We start from the raw sequence: 15,611 nt of genomic DNA on the forward strand, positions 1-15,611 counted from the left end.
TATGATTTTTTCTTTCTTACTATGCGTTTTTTTATCTTACTTATATTTTATTTTTTGTAAATTGTAAAAATACTATTTATTGTATTTTTATCATTGTGACGCATTGAAATAAGCTATTAGGTCATGATGATCTTAATTTATTTTAAATAAATAAATGTCTGATTAGTTTACCAAGTTGGTACAGATTCACAAAGCCATGCTATAAGGCAAGATTAAAAATAATAAAAAAAAATTTAAGTAAGATTTTAAAAATGCGATGGCCTCTCTATTCCGTTTGACGACCCAAGATCAACTCTCTGGATCGACTCACAACTACTGCTATCTCCGGCGCTTAGTGAAGGGAAAGGGATTTTTGGAAACACTTAGAAACGTATGGTTAAGCCAACAATTTCTATTATTTTTTCAAAATATTTAAATGTTTTATTTTTCTCGTAGTAGTTTTAAAAAACGTTAGGAAGTTCCATGAAACGTATTTTTAATGAGTGATCGCTATGATTTCAAATATAAAATTTAATATTTATTATAATATACAAGAAGATCCGTAAAGATAAATTGTAACGCCCCATTTTTTATAAATTATTACTATATTTATAGCATTTAGGTAACTAATTAGGTTATTTTAAACATGCTTTATAATAACACTAATAAAGTATATCTTTATGTACGAGAAACATATTACAAATAAAATATTATAAATATATTTTATTTTCATATTATAATTTATTATCCTTTGTGAGATTTTATTAAAAAGATAAAAGGGTTTGACCGTTAAATTATGTATGTAATATTACCCAAGTTCCTGTGTATGTTTTGCTATAATATGATTCACGCCAAAGTTTACATTCTCGATGAAGTTTATAAAACAACACAATTCGTTCTTAGAATATGATTTTAGTATAAAACGGCTTTTGCTTTATAAACTTGTAAGTAATTTATTTCCCCGTATCAATATAATTAATAATATATATTTTTTATAGTACATAAAAATGTAGTTGGTATATTTTTATATGTGTTGAAAAATGCAAGATAAAGGATTTTGGCTTTCATCCAAACTGTAATGAAAATTTATGCAGTCTAAAATCTTTATAAATATAAGGACCCCGAGACGCTTGCCAGAATGTCGTACTTCAGACAAAACACATCCATTCATACTTCCTTGTGAATAAATGACAATCTTTTGGCAAACGCCTCTATTGACAAAAGCCTGCAAAAGTTTTATTAATGAAAAGATTTGAATGGTTGAAAACATCGTTTCATTATAAATATAAACCCTGAATTAACTCAATTATGAAATCAACTATATATGTACATCCTTTAAAATGTTTATATATAGTACGTGTAAACTGACAGGTGTTCAAAAAGCAGCTTACTAATACTCCATAAATCATAATGGTTTATTTCGGTTATTTTCCTATTACGGTGTCACGGGCTTTTGTACGTTTTTCACGTCCTTTTCCCATTTATTACATCAATTTTCTTACCTTGTGTATCTCAGCTGTTACTATAGGCAGTATTCAATTTAATATATTTTATTTATAAATTATTATTATACATATAGAACTCCACCGCAACGTTTATGCCTCTCTAGGGTAAGCAAATAATATATCTTGACCCCATTCCGCATATGTGGCGGATATAAGAGAATTCCAAAAAAAAAAAACATAAATAATTCGCAAAGCAAAAATTAAGATACGGCCTTTTGGGACTTTGCCATTCGATAAATATTCATTTCAAGTTTTATTGATTCCCTCCATTCTAAATTTCAGTCTCTCTTTAACTTTCTTTCTCTGGCCACTTATTAACTTTTTTGCGACCTTATTAATCTGAATCTCAAAGGAAGAAAGAACACGAATATTCATAATTAAAATACGTTCTAATTAATTATCTTCGCAATTTGAAAAAAATAATTAATTCGTTTTCTTTCAATTATTTATTTTTATTCTATCAGGGATACAACAAATTAATAGGTATTAATACAATCAATAACAATCTTATAACATACGTAATGATATGGATTTATTATTAATTTATTTAATTAATATATTATAGATTCTTCCAATTTGTAAATTAAAAATTGAAAAATTCGTGGGATTCTATAAAATTTCTGTTAGAAATAAGTGTTAGCTATGAAATAATATGATACTCAAATAAACATGCGTTATTGTATTCCAATAACGATCTAAATTGGAAGAATTACACGCTCGTTATCTTCCACTCTCCAGAAAATATCTCGCTGGTTGATTTAGTAATCTTCCCATCTGTATACGCTCTTCTCTATCTGGTGTCATGATCTCCGTCTATAAATAATTTCAATGAACATATAACTTACAATACAGTATTTAAAAATCTTACTTGTGTTTGTTCAGCATCTGATCTTTCTTCCAAAACAGTGTCCAAATCCAAGGAAGGTCTTTCTCTACCAGGTCTAGCAAATGAAGGATATCTCGAAGCTCTTCCGGCACCAAATTGTACCAAAGATAAACCAATAGCTCCAGGTCCACCGTGTCGTCTTCTTGCTCTCTCTCTAAAAATTGTTTAAAAATATTAAGCTTCCTTGACTATTATAACTATATAAAATAATATATTTTAAATTATATTATACTGTATACTTTCTTTATTGACTTACTTTTAATTTGTATTCATACACAGTATAATATATATTAGATCAAAATGTTACCTTGCCAATTTGGCTCGTTTCCTAAGACAGCATATAACCAATAAAGCCAAGATAGGAAAGCCGATGATTGATGAGACGATTGGCACGACGACTGTTTCCGGAGAGACTAAACAAAAATTGCTTTTAAAACTCGCTTGTATCCTATATACGTAATATATATAAATTAAACCTTTTATAATTACTTTTCTGATAAATTATGACAGTAGGTCGCTTCGAATGAGACGATGGTATGATTTTGGGAGCCACAGATGGAGAAGTCGCGCTGTTGCCCTTCGAGGGCAACAATGTAGTCCCCATTTTTCAATGCAGCACATATACCAAACGAAGCATCTAAAAATAATGAGACTTAACTTCTCTTGTGTGCTATTAAATCACGTGTGTGTGTGTAATTAAATAACAGCGTCTTAGGCGTCATTCAAAGTTTATCTGACGTAATTTTCGCATAACCCCCGGGACGTTTCACCCTCGTCACAGAATGTCATAAGATAAACGGAAAATTGGAAAAGTACGTTAACTGCTATATGGATAATCAAAGTCATAGTTTGCGAGGAAATCGCTAAGATTTCACTTTCTTGCTTTATGACTAAATTGTATTACTTTTATGAACGCTTTACTCAATGAATGCGTCACTGGGATCAATGGTAATGAATCTTTATAAACATATATGTCTTTGAGTTATTATATATAGATTCAAAGACACGTAATGTCGTTCTTTACTTTTTATTTATTTTAATTTGATAATCCGATTATTTAGTGATATAGAAATATCACTAAATAATCAGATTAGATCACTTAAGAAATTTAGTTTTAGTACCGTCTTACATATATTACGCAAACTAAATTAGTTTAAAATATTATTGTATATTTATTTTTCTATAAAAAAATAAGTACAAGTTTGAGAAACTGATCTATTGAATAATACAGCATTAGCCATAATAATGGGACACCCTTTGAAATGGTGTGTAGCTCTTTACAAGTGCATAGTCTCAATTGAGTTTTCAAAAAAATATTACGTTGCGTAATTTTTGTCGTTATTATTTTTTTTATTTAATAATTTATTTTATATATTATGTAAACATTTAAAAAACGCAAATTAAGTGAAGCTAAAAGACTGAATATAATTTTATTGCATATTATTGACTGAATATATCGTAAAATAGTAAATATTTTAATTGTTCACGACACGCTGGCCAAAATGCTTTAAAGCGGTTCAACAAATGCGGTTCTTATATTATCAGTCATCAAAATCTCTAAATGTTGCACTTGGCTAGTGCTTCTAGAAGGCAAATGGAGAGCCAGAGCCTCTTTGTTTTTGATACACAATATATCTAGTCCTTTAATGCATCCACAAAAATTACAACTTCGTAAAAAATTCACCACCGGGGCTCCGCCCTTGGCTTTCTAAGACCCTGAAATTTCGCAGGGATGTTCAAAAAATAATTTTTGCACTTTAACCATAAACTTATATAGTCCTTTACTATATAGAACAAAGCTTCTTAATTGAAATTATTAGTTCCAAAAAATTCAATGCGTATTAAAATATTTCGTATTTAAAAACTTATGTTTTTTTATTATTAAAAAAATATATTTTACGTTCTAACATATATATAAGCACCTACTATTATACAGGGCCAGATGGCTTTTCGTTACGTCATTAGAAAAAGGGATTGCATTAATGTGATATATCGTTGTTTATGATAACACCAAATAAATACTAACGCTATCATTGATGAGGTCATATGCTTCAAAAGGTAAATCAATTAGGAAACTATGAAATTTTATTTTATATATTTAATTTATTTATAAGTAGTTTAGACCAATGAATAAAATGACTAAGTAGAATTTTGAATTTTATTGTAGTAGCCAAAAGGTAGCCAAAAATAAAGTGAGATTGATTTTTAATTAAGAGGAAGTAAGAAAACCTGTTTTTAATTATTATATAATAAAAACATAAGCTTTATATGAAAAAAATCATAAACCATTTTAGATTTTGTTGCAACAATATTTAGTAAATAATTAACTTTATTTTATTAAAAATACCATATTTTACAATTAAATAAAGGGAACAGGAATTAAAAATATGTGTTAGAAACATTGTATAAAAAACACAATTCTTTATCAATATTTGAAAAAAATACTCTTATTCGCCCTTATGCTCGTGACGTCACAAAACAAGCTGTTAGTTCTGTATATAGATGGTGTTAAATTTATAGCTTAAAAATTTTTTTTTGAGCATTGGTTTAATATATAACAATAAACTTGCTCTTAATAGCGTATTTAAAAATGTAGCAGAAGAGTAGGATGAAAGGGAGAGATATAGAGATATAGATATATAGTGAGAGAGCTACAAAAAAATGTTTCTAAAACTTTAAATATATTTTAATAAATAAAGTAAAAAATATTCAATAACTAATTCTAAGAACATACGATTCTTAAAAATGTATAGAAATATATTCAAACAGCCATAAATAATATTACAATCTTCAATTTTAACTAATATTAGTCAGTGGCTAATACCTAAAATACATAGGCTTAAATCCTATTTGCACCCAGGGTTTTACATTTTTTTCATATTCGGAATAAGTGATTATTATATTATATAATTAAAATTCCGATCGATCACCACAGATTTGGTGCTCTTACCCTTTTCTAATCTCACGGAGGAATATATCATAGTAAAGAATAATAAAAAAATTAAATTAAGCTAATTCGTTATAGTATAAGCTGTAATAATTTATAAAATCACTGATTTACAGATTTTGATTTCAGTCTAGTTAGTGGTTATTGATTGTGTTTACTTCGTTGCAACGCATTGGGCTAATTAATGTCAAATTGCTTTCCGATTCACAAAAATTTAGAATTTTATTAAATTATTTGAGTTTAATTAAATAAATTCTATTTATTTATTTCTTTGTGACTGATATTATTATTATTATTAAATTATATATGTATTACCTCAAATTATTTTATGAATTTATGTAAAGTACAATAGTTTTTTTAAGCAATTCCACACCCTATTCTAAAACTCTTTTTTTATTTCAATGATTAATATTTCTATTCATATATACTCTCTCAAAAAAAATATTTTGAATTAAAGATCAGTGATGTTTTTCTTATTCTGAATTTAATACAAAGTATACATTTGGATCACTGGATTAATAAAACAATTCAGTTATATGTATATTTTTTGTAAAACATCCAACAGAAACACGAAATCAGTTCAACCCTTATCAAATCTACCTGTAAAAAACGGAAGAAATTTACTGAGGGTGAAAATACAAACTAAGAGAAGGGTTTTATTTATGTTAATGTTCCAAAAAATACGTTTTATATTAACCTATTTTTGTAAATGTATATACAAAAGGTAATGTAAATGCAAAGTATTCAATCTATGTTCGCATTTACATCACAGCAGAGAATGGTTTTGTTGTCCGCTCTCAATTTCATTTTTGTGTATTTACACATAAAAATCGTTACAACACAATGCCCTTCGTATTTACGCGTCTCTGAAACGACAGAAAATATTTACAATTTTACATGACAAGACAAGACAATTGAAACCGTAAAATGGTTCCCCGAAACAAAGCCACAAATAATTATTTAAGCCTGCTCTGCCAACCACAACACTTTGCAACTTTTGCTAGGTATATTATCTTTCGCTGCGTGGATAATCTCCTTACATCCACCTAACATAAAATAGCATTTACATAAAGTATAACTTCACGCTTTCAGCCAGACACATTATTTTCGCTTAATAATATATAGATATTTACCGTTTCACGGAAGGTGTAAGTGCTTATCTTAAAATGATAAATTACGCCCAACTCGAGCTAAATAAAGATATTTATGATTCATTCAAGCCCAAAAACCGCGTAGTCGTTAATATAATATGATGCTATTTTGGTCAGATGCCTCTACCATATATTTTTTACCGTCCTCACTCAACGGAAAGCTTGAATATGGGCCAGTGTAATATTCAGAGGTTTCAATGAATAACGAATTGAAAGGTAAACAGAGAGATTTGTATACCATACAAATTAATATTTTTTCAATGCTATTTTTTAGCATACTAAAATATAAATATTATATTTACAAACATACGAAAATAATATTGTTTACCTATATCATATATGAATAGATATTATTTTTTAATATAAAGCTGATCATCATGACAGATTCAGATGCCCATTATACAAACAAAAATAAACAATTTAAAAATATATTAAAAAAACAGTTAAGGATGATGAGCACAATCTTATTGTGTTTGCCAAGCTCGCTAAGAGCTGGATGGCTCGTGCAAGATAAGCGTTTTCAAGCGCTGACGTCTTGGCCGAAACGGGTAAGAATAAGGACCGCGATCACGATAAAAGTATTTCTACTTAAAACACCTTCGCTTAAACCGTAAGAAAATTCTGCCGGGCAAAGAGATTTGGAAAATGTGACAATGTGACACTTAGCGATGCTGAAAGGTAGTCGATTGTAGACCGACTTTCTGAAATTTATAGCGTATTTGTGTAATTAAAGTGAATCCGAATTTATGCAAATATTCTGAAACACTTTCAAGTCATATTCCGAGATAATAATTGCCGCATGTAAGTCGTTATTAAAAATAAAAAGAGGACCCAGAATGGATCCCTGTGATTCATTGACTCGACGATTGCGAAGAATTAGGTAACTCGAAAAAATTCCAACATACGTATGTTGTATTTATATGCTATTTTATTATTGCGGCAATATAGAACACTGAAATGGTTTGAATACACCGTAGCGTGAAAAAAAAACGCATTACTGTGAATCGTAAAGAATTTAATATATATCCTTAATCCTTGGTTGGATTTCTCAGAACTTTTAATATATTGTCTATATTGTTTTTGATTATCTTTTAGTTTGAGTAATAAAATCTACATTAATATATATTTTTCAATTTGATTATCCACAAAACAAATTTTAGTCTGTTGGTTATAACCCATAGCCTATGAATTGATTTTTTCAATATAACAATTAGGTGAAATAAACCAGGTTAAGGGTAAAAATAACTACCCTTTGTTAAAATATAGTGACTTCAAATGTGCTATATATATATATATAAACAACCCTTAAATGTAGCCTTATAAAAGAATTTATAGTGTTTATTTTCGAGTATATTTTGAGAAACTGCAAAAGCAAGAATTTAATTTTTTTGTTTAAGCTTTATCAGATTTTTCATAGAGCTTGTTTTGTTAAAAAAAAATGTTTGAATTTTTAAATGTTTTACAACCGCTGCATTTTTTTATATTACTGCATAACAATAAGGGAGTCCGTGCCAGATGCTTTCTTGGGAGCTTTTTATAGAGGTATTTGAATGGCAAAAAATTCTCAACCATTATGTTTGATCGTATCTTTGCTTTGATATTATAAAAACTAAATTTTCAATCAATTAAATAAGATAAAACCACTTAACGAGGGAATCGACAGATTTCAAAAATATATGGGAGTTCTTTTTCAATCAAGAATTTGATTTTATATATAATAATGGTTGATAATACACTCACTACTTTGTATTAATAAATGATAAATATTTTACCGGGTTCCGTAAAATTTATCCTCCGCAATTTACCGCCAGCAATAAATCGCTAGCAGTTGCTCGTCTAAACAATTTTTACCATACAAATGATTGATCAGGTAACACACATATTTTTTTTATAAATTTATTGGTTATTTTAAATTGAAAATAAGGTTTATTATATAGGTTATATTTACAAAATTAAGTGCAAACCCGTTTATTCATTGGTTGATTAATGGTGTGACATGTCTAAGTAAATAAATTTTCAAATCATAAAATATTTTAAGAGTTTTAAATTATATGTTGTTCTAAAATGGCGATAAAACTTAATTTGACAGTTGCGAAACGTCCATTTGCTGTTTAAACTGAAACCTAACATAAACGAATCAAAACCTATAATTGGTTTTAGAACTTTCATTAGGTTTATTGTTTACAATGAAATTATATTATCGATAGTATGCATTTAACTTGATTAACTAGCCAGCTAAAATGTACCAAACAATTGTTTTATAACACTACTAATCAATATCAGTGAAACTGTATTAATTCACTGTGTGGATGAGCCAGTAGCCTAGACCAGAGGTCGGCAAAGTGCGGCTCCGGAGCCGCATGCGGCTCTTTGGCCCCTTAAGTGCGGCTCTGGCACAAATATCCAAGGGCATTCGCACCAGATTTAAAAAAACAAGGAAATATGGAGCTCTAAATTCGAACGTCTTTGTGTTGATTTAGAAAATTATAATAAAGGTTTGCTAAATTAATAAATAGATCTGGCTCTCAATTTTTTTTAATCGTTGTAATGTGCATATTTGGCTCTTTGGCTAATAAGTTTGCCGACCACTGGCCTAGACGGTAAAATATGCTAGCAATCATTTCTAAGCTATTAATTGAAGCGGCGGTAAATTGCTAGCGGTTAATTGCTGATGGTAAATTGTGGGCAATAAATATTCCTAGACTCTTTTATCATTCTTTAATTTTTTTTATATTTTAGTTACTATGAATAACATAATTTATATGCTTATATTGACAAAAAAATAGTTTAAAAATAGACAATTAAAATATTTTACATATTTAAAGATATTTATAATATTATACTGTATTATTATAATCACATATTTTATATTACATATATTTTTTCTACTAAAATTCTCATTTCTTGAAAAATGAAATACATTTAAAATTCAGAATGACTTGTACATATATGCAGTCTTGTACTGCCAAAAATTATTGTTTTCCGAAAAATATGTCTAACACGCATAAAATGGGCCAATTGATATAAAAACTAGACTGTTTTGGATTTAAGAAACGTGACGCTCTCTGATAAATAATAAAAAAATATACGAGTCAGATATAGTGCATTCTTTTCGTCGTCAAAGTGGCAAAATAATATAGCGAAAAATTTCTGTGTAAAATCAAGAGAGCCAAATGATATGGAGCTGTTTCTTATATTCCGAAATAGAAGGTATTCACTTCATCGACAAAACAGTCCTAGGTATGTTTTTACTTCTTTGATATTACTCAATTTGATCAATTAATTAAATACAAGATTAAAAAAAATTATATAAAATTAATACTTCAGTACTTGAAATATTTTAAATAATAGGGAAAAATTAAAAATCCTTGGACAAAATATCGATTTTACAAATTAATGAGCAAACAAAAAGTTGCTGCGATATTTTGCTTTTCCGTGTTTTAGCAGTATTTAAAAAATCACTGTTTATTATTGGTACTATAAGGTTTTAAAATAACTAATCCAATTTTCCATTATATTTGTCATTTTTTTATTATCGTGTTATTTTATGAGATAAAATATATTTTTCATGGTAATAAATATTTTTTTCCTTGATATATTTTTATTCAATATTTCGATAAAGCAGAGGGGTATTCATGAGTGTTTTTTTTTCTCAATATAAATAGATTTTATTAAACGTTTTGAGAGAAAAAACGTATACCGCGTGTTTCTTGACATTGAAAGAATTTCGTGTTGAGCTTTTATAAACAGGTCGAAAATATGAAGAAAAAAAACACAAGATGGATTGTATGAAAATGAGGCAATCGATCAAGTGGCACGTTTTGAGGTCTCGTTTACTCGACACAGCAAAATTCTCACCGATACGAAACAAAGAGTTGTGAGTCTTCTCATTTTTGGTGAAAAACGTGCCGAAAGCCTAACGAACAATGCCAGTGAAAGAAATGGACCAAATTAAAGAATGCCCGCTCTATTACCTAGAGCTTTCTATAGTTCGTTCAGAATACACATCCTTGTGTTGCAATAAGTTTCGTGCAAAGTTTTCAAAGCATTGCTTTGGTTAAAAATCCAAACTATACATTGCGTAACGGGCAAACATCTCGAACGAGACCGTAAAAAGCAGTTAAAGGAGGTTTCTCGAATTGTTATCTGACGTTAAAATTAAGCTATCTAGACGTTATAATTAAGCTAAACCCTCTATTTCAATATTCCAAAATTCATTGTTAACGTTGCCACTGTTTCGGAAGGGTCTTAATATCGAATCAAGACTGACACATAGATAAACCCTCGGGCCGTCTGTGTAATAAAATTATATTTAATTTAAACTACAGTATAATATGCATGAAGTATAACTTTGCAATAATATTTCTTATGACATTATAAAAGGTTTTCTTTAGTATCAAAAATTTAAAGCATAATGGGCTAATATTTTAAATATAATATATTAATATGTCACTTGTATTAAAATATTTTAATATAAATTATAAAAAATAACTTACCAACTATTTATTTTTATTCACAATTTTATTGGAATTGTGCGTAACTTTATTAATTTATTATTGATTCGCGTTCTGTACGATACGTTAGCTCGCAGTGTCCTCAAAAATGGTTACGTTGTCTAGAATCCGAGTGAAGCGGAAAACTTTTTTTTGTTTGATGGAATATATTTCAATTTTCATGGTTATGACCAGAACATCAGCGCTTGAGAATCCTACTCACAAGGATGTTTTCAGCGATAAAAATATGTGGGACGGTGCTCATCAATTTTAGGTGTGCGCCATAACTGTGTTTTTAATATATTTTTAAACTGCTTATTATTGTTTTTATATTGATCATCGTGACGCATTGGGAAAACATGTCAAGTCACATCGATCAGATTTGTTAAAAATCAATATAAATAATACAATAAAATATGTGGCAGGTACCCGAGCAGAGAACTAAAATATGTTAATTGGGTATTTTGAAGGCGATATCAAATAGTCTGTTTCCACCCCAGAATCATTGCATCGCCCAGACGATCGAAAGTAGAAAGAGCTTTTCCCAATACTAAGTAGTATATTAAAGCAAATACATTAGTCAATAATGTGAAATAAATATTTAAAAATAAAATTGAATTTTGTGAAAACTCCATTTGTTGTTTTTATACGTACTTTGAATATATATATATAATATATATATTTACACAATTTTTTAATTTAGAGAATCAATCTATCAAATTTATAATATAATATAAGGGTAATGTATTTTTACGCGTCATTTCTGAAACCAATCTATCGTGAAAAAAACCGGGTGTATAATATATAAGTCAATATTTTTACGAATATAACAACTTAGAAAAATTCGGTCTACCAGGTTTCAAATTAACAGGCTTATATATATTTTATACAATACATATTTTATTTGAGATTTTAAAGATCAATGTATTTATTAACTAATATATGCATATTATATAATATACAATATTAATATAGCAGTTAATAAATATTTAGAATAATTATTGATTTATATATTATTGTTAATTTTTTTTATTTTATAAATAATATATTTATTTATTGTCAGTCTTTCATTGTAACATGACAAACCTAATGCGTTATAACGGGGTAAACAATAAACATCTACTAATACTATATTATTAATTCTTTAATTCTGAACTATTAATTTACAGTTATTAATTGATTTTATTTTAATTTTTCAATATTATATTCTTCCGTCAGAATAGGAAAAACTAAGAAATATTAACGTGCAATGGTTGATTGGAATTAAAAACACTAAGATTGATATAAGTCAAACCCAGATCTTTCAGGCATTAGTCATGAAATATAAGACTAGTTTATCGTTCTTGTATGTTGCATTGTTAATTTATCGTATTTTTTTATGTATTAGGAAAACTTTCAGTTATTTTGGATTATTCAAAGGTATGAGCATACTAGTAATACATACATATTAAAACGACAATAAGCAGTATATTGATAGATTTTAGAGCATTTAGTGGCATTAAGTGACAAAAAAAATTAAAAATATGGCATACTTAATTACTTATTATTAATTTAAAGATTTTATTTAACCATTTATTTATGATCAAGTATAATCGCAAGACCAAGACTATATTATCGATTAGGGTGATAGCCAAACCTCCTATCATAAGGTCATGACCAAAACAGAAATATAGTGAAGTTTCAAAATAAAATCAATCACATCTAAACTAGAGGTGAGGCCAAGTTCTAAACAAAAATTCAATATCAATTAAAAATATTATTCAATATAACCTGTAGTTTGATATATATATGTATATATTTTTTGGCACATTTAAGCTAATGGTCCCTCTAAAAATTGAATACAAGGATGAAAAGCATTATCCTTTGCGGGTCCGCAATGCGACTCAAAGCGGACTAATTGCATATCAGACTTCTGAACTTAAATTGAGTTATAATACTTTAATAACAGATAAGTTAATTGTGCCATAAAACGTGATTTTTTGCGTTTAAGATAATATATAATTATCCGTTTAAATCAGGTAAAAATGGTTATAAAACTTCAATTCATGATTTTTTATCGTGGAAAAAAAGAATAAAGGTTAAATATTACTCTATATAATAATAAAAAATAGTATGTTGCAAATATTCAACATTATGAAAAAGTCATGAAGAAATATCATAAAATAAAGGGTTAACAATTTGTTTTCCTTGATTTTCTTGCTGAGATCAATTACTGGAATTGATAGTGCCGATATAATTTGTGTATTTTATCTCGAGGATTTTTAGATAATTCACTTTTCACTTTCGTTTTGTTTTATCAATAATTTGCTTACAGTTTTTTTTATAAAATTTTATTTTATGATATAATTACAATTTCATTGTCATTTAACCTAAAAAACTGTCGATGTAATTAATTAATCAATTAGTAATATTTTTTAATTTTACTTAAGCTTTGGATATAAATAGTTTTAAAAAAATTGCATATTTTAAAAGTTTTGAGTTTTTTAAAATATTAATTATTATTTTTAAAATAGTTATATCTTCCAATTTAATATAAATTGAATTAAATACAATTCAAAGATAAATTCATATTGCGTCTCTTCATAATTTATATTATTAATAAATATAATGTTTTTTTAACACATAATTTTTTTATAAAAAAATATTTTATACCATGAAAATATTAATCCAAATCAATTAATATTATATATTAATTTCCACTAGTTTAAAAGTTATAACTATTTTCGAAAGAAATATTTAGATAACCATCAAAAATAATATTTATATATAATATATTAAATTTCATAAATTATTTTTTTAATATTTCTTATTATCAGGTTCACTATCATTAAAAATATTTTTGACAGCAATACAAGAAACATAAAATACAAAATATATTTTATTTAATAAAAAAAATCGTAATCCTATATTCATTCACAAATTTTTAAATTTGCTATTTTTCATATTTTTTTACGAATATATAATGACGCATATATGCGTCCCCCAGCATCTACAAAATTAATTTAATTGTATGAATTTCTTGGTGTTAAAAATATGGTTTTATTGCCTCGCGTAATATAATTTATATTTTTTTATTTAATATTCATATTACTGCACAATAAAAATAATCGCAAACCACAAGCGATAAAATTGTGCTGATTTCAATAATGTAGTTTTATTATAATTAGCTTTTATACACATTTAAGTGAATCTGGTTACAGGTCAACAAAAAACGTCACAACCACAATCTTTATAAGTCGATTCATGATAGTTTCTAGGCTATACTTTTTAGGGTTCAGCAGATTAGGGTATATATTATATTAGTTATTTTGTAGATTCACTACTATAATTCACAATGTATTACAACTAGGGAATAGCCATAAGCTACAAGTAAATAATTTTATAACACACTAGGAATCGAATCTTATAATATATTTTAAACACTAAGTTTTTATTAATAGCCATAAATCAAACACAAATACATAGGATATATTTTCTAGCATATAAATAAGAAATCAGTATGAGAAAATTATCAAGATTAAAACTTTCTCAAAATTTTAATCTAAGAATCCAATTGCCAAACTTTACTTTCTTGAATTATTTAAATTTATTATACATATATTATTTTAATTTTCCCTCAAAAACATAAATATTAACTAAGAAATCGACGTTGTTATACGCACGAAATGGATATGAGAGGATATCTAATAAATCACCGGAACTTCCTAATAATATTTGCTACCCTTTCGGCTCTATTGACCTTGTGGTGTTATATTATATTATATAGGGCGTCCATTGAAACAGCACTCGATTTGATGATAGCAGACGTGGATATTCGACCGGGTAAATAACTTAAGCGCCGAAGAACTGTTTACACGTAAAGCCGCGTTCGTGTTTGTCTTTTTGAACATGATACTACTTTGAAAAGCTCTGAAATTTATTGCTTTTCCCCGAAATCGAACGCTGAAGAATAGGTAAACCATAAGAATGTGATTATAGAGCAATACATTACTAAGCCCTAGACATGTCAATATATTCTATACATATAATATTATTAAAACTAGGTCAACGACAATACCTATATCATAAAATCAATTATATGCGGTTAGGAAATTGAGGGTTAAGTTGAAATGCTTTTTAGCGTGTGATCTAAAGTAGAGAATCAGATAATTTAAATATAAAATAAGCTTGACATTTCATTGCATATATTATAATATTAAACTTTAACGTAAAAGTACATTATTATTTTTTTATGTATTTTTTTATAATATGTTATGAATAATTTAAATATTTTTTTAGCACTGACCTTGATGTAAAGTATCCGATAATCAAAAGCTTTTTTACGAATAAAAAAACATTTTGATAAGCGTTTCGCAAGGACACATCCGTTCCGTTAGAGCTCTATTGACAAACTAAACTTAGCTTGCGTAGTACCGTAGAACCGTAGCGCTTCTACGCGAGTAAACAAATAAAATTTTCACGGTAAACACCCTTATAAAATATTTACGTTAACACAAATTAAACATCTCACACAAAAACAATAAAATTTTCTACCTTCACTTTTTTTCTGAAACAAGAATTATTTAAATAAATATTATTATTAATAAAAAATAACGCTATATATAGAGGTAATGTTAAATAAATAAAATTATTCCCTTACGGCCTACGCTA

The 15,611-nt window shown here is 27.4% G+C and overlaps 1 protein-coding gene across 1 annotated transcript; it reads right to left on the bottom strand.

The window, feature by feature from the left end:
* Nucleotides 1-1,915: 1,915 nt before the first annotated feature.
* Nucleotides 1,916-15,354, bottom strand: LOC148235788 (uncharacterized). Its single transcript, XM_088184570.1, has 5 exons — nt 15,247-15,354; nt 2,860-3,007; nt 2,678-2,783; nt 2,353-2,524; nt 1,916-2,297 (listed from the first exon to the last, which is right to left on the bottom strand). The coding sequence occupies exons 2-5, from the start codon at nt 2,972-2,974 to the stop codon at nt 2,205-2,207; spliced, it is 486 nt and encodes a 161-aa protein (XP_088040696.1). The 5' UTR covers nt 2,975-3,007; nt 15,247-15,354; the 3' UTR covers nt 1,916-2,204.
* Between the last annotated feature and the right edge of the window lie 257 nt (nt 15,355-15,611).

Source organism: Plectrocnemia conspersa, unplaced genomic scaffold (assembly GCF_051122295.1).
Source record: "Plectrocnemia conspersa isolate PC_06_02 unplaced genomic scaffold, ASM5112229v1 ptg000004l, whole genome shotgun sequence".
NCBI lineage: Eukaryota > Metazoa > Arthropoda > Insecta > Trichoptera > Polycentropodidae > Plectrocnemia > Plectrocnemia conspersa.

Bases quoted from the DNA above. Each gene is read 5' to 3' on its own strand.
- LOC148235788 (XM_088184570.1), bottom strand. From the start codon at position 2,974: ATGGGGACTACATTGTTGCCCTCGAAGGGCAACAGCGCGACTTCTCCA. The intron at 2,784-2,859 runs GTAATTATAAAA...ATTTTTGTTTAG, and splicing joins TGTCATAATTTATCAGAAAA to TCTCTCCGGAAACAGTCGTC. The intron at 2,525-2,677 runs GTAACATTTTGA...AACAATTTTTAG, and splicing joins AAACGAGCCAAATTGGCAAG to AGAGAGAGCAAGAAGACGAC.